This window comes from Hemicordylus capensis, chromosome 6, assembly GCF_027244095.1.
Source record: "Hemicordylus capensis ecotype Gifberg chromosome 6, rHemCap1.1.pri, whole genome shotgun sequence".
NCBI lineage: Eukaryota > Metazoa > Chordata > Lepidosauria > Squamata > Cordylidae > Hemicordylus > Hemicordylus capensis.
The window spans coordinates 55965514-55977188 of record NC_069662.1 but is presented as its reverse complement, the minus strand read 5'-3'; the positions used below and the strand labels follow the sequence as shown (position 1 = coordinate 55977188).

The 11675-nt window shown below is 46.1% G+C and overlaps 1 protein-coding gene across 1 annotated transcript; it reads right to left on the bottom strand.

Moving 5' to 3' along the window:
* Positions 1 to 850: 850 nt before the first annotated feature.
* RAMP2 (receptor activity modifying protein 2) lies at positions 851 to 11675 on the bottom strand. The gene is made up of 5 exons (XM_053266335.1): positions 11507 to 11675; positions 9039 to 9187; positions 7112 to 7255; positions 2834 to 2936; positions 851 to 1899 (listed from the first exon to the last, which is right to left on the bottom strand). The coding sequence occupies exons 1-5, from the start codon at positions 11521 to 11523 to the stop codon at positions 1656 to 1658; spliced, it is 657 nt and encodes a 218-aa protein (XP_053122310.1). The 5' UTR covers positions 11524 to 11675; the 3' UTR covers positions 851 to 1655.

Genomic DNA, 11675 nt, shown 5'->3' with positions numbered 1-11675 from the left:
AGCTCCAGGTCTTAACACTCACATCAATTTCGGAGGATGAATACAACTGAAGGAAGCCCGGGTGGGTGCGCAGCTGGGGAGAGTCAGTCATGTGACTTGCCTCTGGGGGGGGCCCCAAGGCAGTGGGCCCCCAGACAACTGTCTCCCCTTGCCCTATTATAGTTATGCCCCTGTTTGGGTGGAAGGGAGAGACCAAACTGGAGAGAGTGAAGTGTTTACACAAGTGCTCTGATGCTTAAAGGAGGATGAGCAGAGGTGCACTTAGGTAATTCTGGAGCTTGGACCTAAAGGCCTTTGGAGGCCCCCCTCCACTGGAGCCCCCCACCCCACCCCACTGCAAGTTAAGCATCATCCCCCTACACACCACACAAAGTATTTTTTAACACGTGGAGTATATTTATGTAAATATGCATCAGCAGAAACATTTCTACACACAACACTAACATATTCCCATCCCACATATTTCTTTCCCCACTCCCCCCTCTGTCTCTAAAGCACCAGGCACAGGTCATAATCACACTCGGCCGCCTGGTGCAGTGTGGGCCAGCAGCGACCACACCACCACACCAGCGATGCAAAGACAGTCCAAATTTGGGGGCCCTCAGGGGGTGCGGAGGCCTTAGACTTTGGCCCTGAAATACAGGGGTAAGAGCGCCACTGAGGATGAGGGTTCATATACACTGGGTGTACTAATGTCTACCCCATCATCTTTAACTGTCATGCCTATTCCCCACAAAACGCGGGACACCAACCTGTAAAGAGCCTCAGGCATTCTCACTAAGAATCTTCAGCTGCTACAGTTCCCACAATTGCTTTATGAGCTCAGACATTAAGTCATTTTCAAACTGGGTTAAATCTGTTGCATAGATTTATTGATTTGATTTGATTTATATACTGCCCTTCCAAAAGTGGCTCAGGGTGGTTTACATTAAAAAAAAAACATAACAATTAAAATTAAAAACCAATTAAAAGCAGATTAAAATTACAATTAAAACTAGATAACATTAAAACTAGATACCACTAAAAGCCAGGCTAAAAAGGTGGGTCTTTAAGGCTCTACTGAAGGCCTCCAAGGAAGATAATCCTCTTATATCCACAGAGAGTGCATCCCACAACCTAGGGGTGACAACAGAGAAGGCCTTATCCCAGGTCGCCACCAGATGAACCAGCGGCACCCAAAGATGGACCCCACCTGATGAGATCTTGCAGAGAAAAGTGTTCCTTCAGGTAACCCGGACCTAAGCCATTCAAGGCTTTAAAGGTAATAACCAGCACTTTGTACTTTGCCCAGAAACATATCGGCAACCAGTGCAACACTTTGAGAACAGGCATAATGTGTCCTCTCTGGGATACCCCAGAGACCAATCTAGCTGCCACATTTTTGCAGTAATTGAAGTTTCCAAACTACATATGGTAAATGTGCTTGCATTTGCTTCTGTGAGAGAGGTTCAGGTTGGTGCCTGAACCATGAGAGAGGTTCAGGTTGGTGCCAGTTAGCATTCAAAGACAAACCTCCAGCATAGTGACTCATCCCAGGTTGTGGCCTCTGTGTGTTGTGAGTTAGAGAGGTCCAGCCCCCTCCAGAGATGGTGACTGTAATATTTTTGCAACTTAGCGATGCAAGTCCTACAACATGGGTAAACAAAAGCCAGGACTCACGACTGCATCTTGCCATCTTTGCTCTTCAGCACAACAAGGGTGACCAAGAAAGGGATGAGACAGATGGGGGTTATGATGAGGGGCAATAAAATACTTTCAGGGGGATCCAAGAACTCGATGCAGTTGTGGAAGTAAATGTGATGGCTGGAGACAGTGTAGTTCTCAGCGAAGGCATTGGGGTAGCTATATTTCATCTTATCTGCCCAGTGTTCCAGACAGAGTCGCAGTCCACCATAAGGCCTGTGGTGTTGGTTGATCGATGAGGAGACGGAAGGAGAAAGACAGAAGTAGGAGCATTAGGGGGAAGCCATTCCTGCAGGAAAAGTTGGTTCTTAGCCCTCAGAGGTAACTTTGCCCTATAGACTGTCCATTGTTTTTACAGACTTTAGTAAATACTTTTCTCACCACCCTTTGTTGCCACAAAACACATCCACATGGTAGCAGATTCTAAGCATGTTCTCTAGGGTACGCACTCCATTCACATGAATAGACCAGTGCTATGCATGTGTGTGGCAAAACCTAGCCCTGCATTAAGAATGCACACTAGAACACATCCCAAATTCCTTTGCATCTGCACACTGGAAGCTTGGAAGCAGAGAGCAGACTATCTTTCAATGAAGTTTGTCTGTCATCACTGATCTTCCTATTGAGGACCCCCTAATAAGCTTCTAAAGTAGGGTCCTCTAGAAATAACTCAGGTAGGGTCCTCTGGAAATGAATTTGAAATCTGCTGACTCAGGAAAAACATGAAATAAATCCCACACGTTAATTAGACATCAATCATATGGGAGAAACCAACAAATTGGCCTAAATTAATTTGGCTTGCAAAAATTTGAACCTATACTCTCCCAATGAAAAGAAAAATAACATACTCAAATAGAGACACTTTTGTTTAGAAGTTTTTAGGCAAACAGGGTGTAATGTATTGATTTCTGACAAATTATTAATCATTATTTCCTTAGATATATTACTATGTCTCAGGAATTTAAAATCAAATTTAAATTTTGAAAATTTAAAATCTGAATGTCAAAATTCAGAAATTTCAAATATCACATTTTTCATTCCTACAAAAAAAAAAAAATCATTCAACTTTAGCTTAAATCATCCAACTTTTAGCCTAATGTGATGTCACTCATCTGCATCCCTATGTCCTATAATGTTAACCCGACAGTACCTTTGGATAGCCCTCCATTCACACCAGTTGGCTTCGCTGATATTGGCCATCTGGTAAACAAATGAATTCCAGCATTTTTCTGCCGACTTACTATAGTTTTGATCTGGAGAGGAAAGAAAACAGAAGGTAAGGTGTAATGCCCCTTGGGTATGCATAGCTAGACAACAGTGGCAGGCAGGGGGGAGGGGGGGAGGCATCTAATGCTTAAAGCCTGTGGTGGAAAGGAGGAAAGCTAAAAGAGAAAGCAAAGGAATGGGAGTCCAAATATGACCAGTATTGCATGTCTTGGGCCTAAGCAAAGAGGGCTATATCGTGCATCTCCACATCCAGAGGCGTAACTAGGGAAAATGGCGCCCGGGGCAAGCACTGAAATGGCGCCCCCCCACTGCCCCCCCAACATACTACATTATACTTAGGTTTTTCCTCACACGCACCCGCCGCCGCCGCCAAGCCAGGCCACTGACTGGCCGCCAGGCACCAGCAAAGCAATGGGGGGGCGCGCGCAGGCAGTGCGGAAGGGACTGCTCGTGGGGAAGGGGGCACTGACGTGCTCCCTTGACTGCTGCAGCGCTGCTGCACTGAGCAGGAAACATTTGTATTAACAAAAATTTTAAAAAAAATTTAAAAAAATTGGTCATGGCGGCGCCCCCCCATGTGACCAGAAAAGATGGCGCCCGGGGCACGTGCCCCCCCTGCCCCCCCTATAGTTACGCCTCTGTCCACATCTCTGTCTCAGCTTTCGATCTGTCTTTAAGAAAATTGACAACCATGTAATTATTTGTTTAATCAATTAAGGCTGCATTCTCATGACCACAGTTAAAGAGTTAACCATGATGGCCAATTCCTGTGCACTCCTGCAGAGCATGACATGAGAACTCAAAATTTTCGGGCAGTCCTGATCAACCTACTGCAGTTAACCCACATTTAATCAGGAAAGATAACTAGGATCAGGGTGTAGTTATCTATCCCAGTTAAATGTGGTCTAACCACAGTGGTTTGATAGGGATTGCCTGGAATTTCTAAGTTCTCATGTCGTGCTCCATTGGAGTGCACAGGGCTTCACAATTGTGGTTACCTCTTTAATCACATTCACTGTGGTCATGGGAACACAACCTAAGTTTGTGTTCCTGCAGAGTGGCAGTGAATAGACAATCCTGTAGGTCATATTTATCTGGTGTTTAGATGTATGTGTTACTTTTTGACTAGTGCTCCCATATAATAATCATGGCCAAGATTCAGGGTTTCCCAAAGTGCAAGTCGCAAATAACTAAAAGGAAGATACGGCGGGACTGTACATTCCTGGCTGCAGCATTACTACTCTTGCTATTGTCATCTTCTCTTTTTTTTAAATAGCAAAACATGCTATTTGCTACTTAATTAAAAAAAAAATTTTTTTTAAGGAGAGGGAAAAAGTTATTAAAGACTCCCCCTGCTCATGGGAACAGAAACTTGGGGACCTGGGTCCAAGTTACCTGAAGGATCATCTCCTTCCACATGAATCTGCCTGCCTGCGAGAATTTTTTAGGGAGGCCCTCTTGCATGTCCTACTGCTTTCTGAATCTCAGCTGATGGTGATGCATGAGCAGGCCACCTTTGTGGGGCTCCCACTCTATGGCAAGTCTTGACAAATTGCCTTTGGATCCAGGAGCCAGCCCAAAAATATGGGAACCAGACAATGGACACTTGACAAAATTATCAGACTTGGTAACAGACAGTGGGAAGTGGTAAATTTATCCCCTCTATTATAACTTAGAACAGAAACAGTGGTGCCTGGGAAAACTACAGATTTTATTAAATAACTATACCTAGTTGAGGTGCCACGGTTAAATTCTTCATAGTACTTTGGCTGACCCCATCGAACAGACTGGATCTGCAACTGTTTTATTACCAACAAATTGCTACAAATCAGAAACCTAAAAAAATATACTGGAGGGGAATGCAGAGAACACTGGAAGCCGAAAATATAAAATTGACATCAGTGTGGACATCACATGGAATAAACAAAAAGTGACAATGCAGAGAAAGGGCTATTGTGGAACCACCCAGTATTTGGGAAACCTTGGATTAATTGTCTGCCTTTTAGCCAATTCATCAAATAAATGTAAATAAGTATAGAAGCTGCCACTCCTCAGTGAAAGTACTTTTTGAGGATCTTGAAGGAGGAAGACTCCTTTTCCTGAGATAACTAAATCAAAAGCTGCCATGCATTGCTAGAAGGGAAGGGCCATTTTTAATACTTTCTCTCTCCATAACATTTGCAAAGATGGATTGTTCTGTATTACAGTAATATAATTTGTTAAAATTGCTTTAAACATGTTAAAATAACCATTAGTACTGTGAAAGACTCATGGTCCAAAAAGCACGCTGACATTAATTTTCAAGGGAGCACCGTCAACTATAATTGATTGCCTGTGGATTGTTGAAAGGAAGGCCACAGTACTCTCACCCTGAGAGGTGAACTACGTGCTAGTTTTGGATACCAAACTGGAACAATAATCTTTAAGTTTTTTGTTTGTTTTTTATAATCAAATTCTGTGTAGGGAAGAAGGAACTAGTTCATCTGCGATGTTTCTATAGATAGTTAAACTTGTGAGGAAGTTATCATTGAAAGTCCTGACTCTGAACCTTCAGGAAAATTGCAAATGAGAGTGCAGGGCACCTCTACATATGCCCATTCTTTCTCAGTATCACCGGTCTAAAAGAAGGAAATGTAAAAAATGGAGGTCTCTCTCATACACACTCTGCTTTCCCAGCACTGGAAGCAGCAGGAAGGGCTCTGGTCTCTCATGCTTACAGACTAGGCAGCATCCAGAGTTTACCACTGGCAGGGCATGTGCCAGCACTAACCTTCCCCATGGCATTTTCCAGACTACGGGATTTGCAACGGTTAATGTGTTGCAAACTGTGACAGAATAGTGCAATGGGTTCAAAACAAGAGTAAAGGGTCGTTTAATTCTTTGTTGTAAGCTAGTGGCCATTCATATTTTCCGTCCCCTGAAATGTATTTTCCAGGCAGGAGTGTCCATATTCTCATTGATACAGGGGCGTAGCAAGGTTGGAGTGGGCCCAGAGACAAGATTTTAAAATGCTGCCCCCCACCCCACTGAAGCTCAGCTCATGAAATAAAGAAACCTTAAATGAGTCTGAATAGTGGTAACAAAAAGCACAGTAAAGTGTGTGTGTGTGTAATAAAAAAAACTAAAACCATAATAGAACATCATCCTAAATTATTTTTTTTAAGGTTTTGTAAATTGTGGACAATGCAAGTCATTTAAAGGTACTAGAGAAAGACATGCTGTTCTGGTGCCCGGGCAGGTGCATGGCTGGGGGAGTCATTCATGTGACTTGCCTCTGGGGGGGGGCCAAGGCAGTAGGTCCACAGACAACTGTCTCCCCTTGCCCTATTATAGTTCTGCCCCTGCACTGAAATGCATTTATCTGCCCCTTCTCCTGCTCCATTTGGGCCAATGGAGTTGTGGAGTGTGCGCGATGTGATTTAAAAACAAAACAAAAATGGGGGAGCGAAAGGGAATCCTGTGGTGAGCCTGGAAGGGGGGGGGCGAGAGGAACTGGTGGACCCAGGTGGGCGCTCTCTTCCATGGTGGTGGTGGCCAGCAGCCCCTCAACTCCCCCTCTGGGGCTGCTGGGGGCGGCCATAGCAACAGCAGCCTCTGCCACTCCTCCTCAGTTGGTGCCCCAGGCAGAGCCTCGCTAGGGCTGGGGAGCCTGGAGGCGGTGGTGGGGCACCTTTCTCCTCTCCACCGTTGCCCTCGCGGCTTCCCTGCTGCCAGGACTTCTCCTGAGGAGGGAGGATGGTGGTGGCATGCCTCCAGAGAAATGAATTAATGAATGAATAGGAGGGAAGAGGCAGAGGGGAGATGAGGGCTCCTCCAGTGAGGGCTGTGGGATTGCACAGAAGTAAATGAATTATGATTCAGTTCAATGGGTTTCCTTTTAAGTAAGTGACTGTTCGCTCTCCCTGCCCTTTGCCTTGTAGTATTTATTATTTATTTATTTAGCATATTTTTACACCGCTCAAAAGGCAGGTCTCTGGGTGGTTTACAACACAACGATAAAAACCACAGAATACTAGATGAGTGAATGGCCCCCCCTGAAATGGCAATGCCTCAGTTCTCATTATGATGGCAGTGCCATGATACGCAGCATTAGCATTAGCCTTGCCAGGGTGGGGAGAGAGATGCACTCTGTTCAGATCCAGAGCTACCAGCATCCCCAGCAGCAGCAACCGCCTGGCTCTGCTGCCTTCTTTGAACTCACCAATGGTAAGGACGATTTTCTCTGTGTTTTCTAGTGTCTCCACTGTCTGGTTCAGAACCGTTGCATTTACGGTTGCTTCTGAAGAGACGTTAGCGTCACGGGGAGTCACTGTGGTCCCAGGATGAGCATCAAGCCCAGGAGCCACTGTAGGTCAGGAAGAACAGAAGGAAGGCAAGAATTATCTGAAGAAAGGAGTTTAATTATTAGAGGCAGAGCAGAGAGTTTGAACCATTGTGAGAGCACAGAATCCTCTTTGGGTTCAAGACAGAGAGACAGGGGCGTAGCTATAATTGAGCGAAAGGGTTCAAAGAACACGGGCCCCCAGCTCCTGAGGGCCCTCCAGCTCCATCCCCCCGTATTTTCTTCATTATCTCCCTCACTCTGGGGGGCCACCAGAAAGAGGGATGAACACAGGTCCCCTCTCCCCTAGCTACGCCCCTGCAGAGAGAGCTTCCCCTCACAAAGATGAGCTTGAAGTTTCAGGGCGCAGGGTGAGAAGTGGCGTAGAGGGGCAATTTGGAGTGGGGTACCAGCAGGCAAGGAAATAGTTAAGCCTCTCCCCAATCTTTAAAGTGCCAGGTTCCCTCCCTGCAGCTCCTTTTCTTTTAAAAGAACAGTGTTGGATGGATCTCCGATACTTAGCCCCTTCAACAGTTGGTTGGGGCAGGAAGGGTTCCTCCCACAGATATTTCCTCTGGGGCTTGAAGAACTACCACAGCCAGGGACAGGATGTTTTGTGGCGCAGAGATGTACCCAATTAAATTTTACTGGAAAAGGCTTAATGAGTGGTTTCTACTTGCAGCAGGGTATGCCTGATTGCCATATTTGAAGTTAGGAAGATAGTTGCTCATGTAAGTCCTTTTCGCCTGGGAGCACAATTGCCTTTCTCTGCAGCATATGGCTTGGATCACTTATATATACACACCATATACTCTCAGTAAGCATCCTTCAGCAACGCACCTGCACTTGCTTTTGGCACATTGTGGTCTGGATTACATGAACGTCTCCGAGAGGGATTGTGGGCATAGGCAGATGGTCCTGCCTAGTAACAAAGAGTTTATTTTATTATTATTATTTATTTATAAAGAGTTTATGATTCAAGGAATATTGCTTGCTCACCTGATGCTGCTATGAACTAGCTTGGAGCAGGCAGTTAAAATGCTTATTGGAAAAGCCTCAGTGCATACTCTCACAGAGGTAGGAGCCCTCCCTGTGGAAAAAGGTTGACCCCCCCCCAGGAGTCAGAAGTCTTCAGAAGTCACTACAAGCCTCAGCTGTGAAAGTGTAGCACAAAGTTGCCCAGGCACTTAATAACCCAGAGAGAGTGGCTCCTTCCCTAGACAGTATCAGAATTGCAGAAGTCTGGTCAATGCTGTCCAAGTCTTTAGGGTCAGAAACTGTACTGAGTTTGACTTTCTTTCACCACTTGCAAAAGAAAGCTTGGCTGGGGAAGTTGTTCTTGGTGGGACAGAGGAGCACCAGCAAAACTGGAGTGGGGGACAAAGGGGGTCATCTTGATTTATAGCACACAACATTATCTTGACTAACTCTACTGGGATCTCAATGCACAGACAGTGGAGAACACAGAAAAATAAAACCAATTTTCAGATAATGTAAGCTAAAAGAAAGAACAGAGATGTGAGGAGCGGGGTGTGGGGGGAGGTGGAGACCCAAGGGAAGTGTTAGAGCAGGGACACACTCTAAGCATTCAGTTTAATCACAATAATAAGAAACAGGGGAAGAAAAAGAATGGAGAGTCACTATCTGGCAGGGATTCCTAAGGGTCACCAACTCTGCCTGCTACAGACAACCTGTCCAGGGTGAGGACACCTTCATTCTCCACAACCAAAGACCCTCCAAGCTGTCTAGCAAACACCTCCCCAAATCTGCCTGTTCCCCACCACACTGACCTCGAAGGAATACTTACCTGTAAGGACCAGCAGAAGCAGCTGCAAGGGCAGACGTTGGCTGTCCATCTTTGTACACTCTGCCATCCTGAACAGCTGTCTGTTCCCTCCTGTCCGGCTTGAGATTTGAATCAGAATAACAGGAAGCGCCTCCTTTCCTCTGACAGGGCTGGTAGTGAGAGTGCAGCAGACATGTGAAAAATGAGATTTAGGAGCAAGCCCTACTCCCGGGGGCTCCACTTCAGTGACGCCCAAGTCTCCTCCCTTGCTCCCACACCCATTCAGAGGCACTGGGACCTCTGCAACCCCACGGCAGCCGCCTCGGGTCGGCCTGCCTGGCAGCAGCACAGCACTGTTCACAGCATGTCCACTTTACAAGGCCCGGTGTGCCTTTGCTTGGCGATTCCCTTCGCAGTTCAGTTCCATCTGCCTGGTTGTGAAATCCAAGAGATGGCTCATGTGGGTAGACAGGGGAGAGGGAATGCCAGGCCTGTGGAAACACACTGGTCCCCACATGCAAAACTAGTCATGCGCCAGGCACGGGCCTGAGGCCACTTAGCCAATTGGCCTCTGACCCCTGCACAGCTCATCTGACTCACATTTGGATGAGAGTTAAATGGTTCTGGGAACAAATGTCATATAAAAATTGAGAAAGACCTCTGCCTGAGAGATCCTGGAAAGCCACTTTCCGTTGAAATCGATAGTATTAGGGGAGATAGGCCAATGGTCCAACTCAATGAGCTCCACTAATATTCTACTTTGAAATATTGGTAGAGTTCATTGAGTTGGACCATTGGTCCATCTCCCTATATACTATCTATTTCAACGGAAAGTGGCTTTCCAGGATCTCTCAGGCAGGGGTCTTTCCCAGCATCAGCTACATATTCATTCATTCATTCATTCATTCATTCATTCATCCGCTTTCTATACCGCCCTTCCAAAAATGGATCAGGGCAGTTTACACAAAGAAACAACAAATAAATAAGATGGATCCTTGTCCCCAAAGGGCTCACAATCTAAAAAGAAACATAAGACAAACACCAGCAACAGTCACTGGAGGTACTGTGCTGGGAGTGGATAGGGCATCCTTGAACTGGATACCAGAGGTTGAACCTGGCCGAACGCTGAATGGTAGCCTTATCAGAACTGTGCCATATGCTCTGCATGGCATCATCATACAGAGAATCTGGCACAATGATGATAAGGCTATTGTTCAGTCTTAGTGCACTTGGTTTGTATCTACGTATGGACTTGTAGGTCCCAGTGCTGCAAGACAGAAGGAGGAGTTAAAATGGTTTCAGTCTGGCTTTTTGATGAAGTGCATAATGCACAGCTGTTAATTAGTCCTTTGATGATGAGCTACATTCAAACCCTTGAGCCTGTTTGGCCTTCCACAGTGGTTAATTTCTAAAAGGAGAAGAGGAGGTGCTAAGCATCAAGCTTGCCTGAAATCCACATCCTCTCACTTGCCCTCGCTCCCCATATCTGTGGAGTTACTAATGTAACTCCATGGAGCTTTCCCAGACAGCAGGCTTTGCCACAGGATGTCTGCAAGGCTTTACTGCGAGTTCAAAGTTGCCCCCCAAAATCTACGCAAAGAGTGGATTTTTTAACCCTGGATAGACATTGGGCTACACTCTAATGCCCAATTAAAAACCCAAATCGTGTGTGATGTGCTCCCCGACAGCTCGCAGGGACTTTGGGGTAAATTTAGCCAATATGTGAACTCACACTTCTATTCCAGAGGAGATGCGAGCTAAAAGCCGGGTGTGAAAAACTTCATGGTGAAGAGAACTCAGCTCTGTACATGCTCAAAGACATCCTCCACTCCAAGCAACATCACAAGGAAGAAGGCTAAATGCCAACACCAGAAGCACGTTCCAGGTCTGAGTTCTGGGCTTGGATATCACCCACTCTCAGCCTTGGCTTCCATGCATCTATACGGCAATAGAATTCTAATGATAAAGACAGGGGTATAGCTAGAATTGAAGTCACTTTAAGTGGCGCAGCGGGGGAAATGGCTGACTAACAAGCAGAAGATTGCCGGTTCAAATCCCTGCTGGTACACTGGGCACAGCAGTGATATAGGAAGATGCTGGAAGGCATCATCTCATACTGCGTGGGAGGAGGCAATGGTAAACCCCTCCTGTATTCTACCAAAGACAACCACAGGGCTCTGTGGGTGCCAGGAGTCAAAACTGACTTGACGGCACACTTTACCTTTAACGCTATAATTGAGCAGATGGGTTCAAAGAACCCGGCCCCTCAGCTCCTGAGGGCCTCCCAGCTCCACCCCTCCCTATTTTCTTCATTATCTCCCTCACTCTGAGAGGCTGCTTGGGAGAGGGGTGAACATGGGCCCCCTCTCCCCTAGCTATGCCACTAGATAGAGAACAATATGTAAGTACAGAACTGCTTTTCAACCGAAAAAGCTCACAAAATGGTCTTCATAACCAAGAAGATGGTTCCCTGTCCTGCAGGGACTCACCATTTAGAAAGAAACATGAGGAAGACATCAGCGACAGCCGTTGGAGGAAGAAACGCTATGTTGGGATGAATAGGGACAGCTGCTCTCCCCCCAGCTAAATATAAGATTTGCCCAGGTAGCAGGGATGATGCTAACTGGGCCAAGTTGATGAGGATGATCCCAATTCAAG

What these genes read in the sequence shown, in the direction of transcription:
- RAMP2 (XM_053266335.1), bottom strand. An exon ending in GCTTCTGCTGGTCCTTACAG is followed by an intron (nt 7,256 to 9,038) that starts GTAAGTATTCCT and finishes CCTGACCTACAG; the next exon opens with TGGCTCCTGGGCTTGATGCT. An exon ending in GAATGGAGGGCTATCCAAAG is followed by an intron (nt 1,900 to 2,833) that starts GTACTGTCGGGT and finishes CCAACACCACAG; the next exon opens with GCCTTATGGTGGACTGCGAC.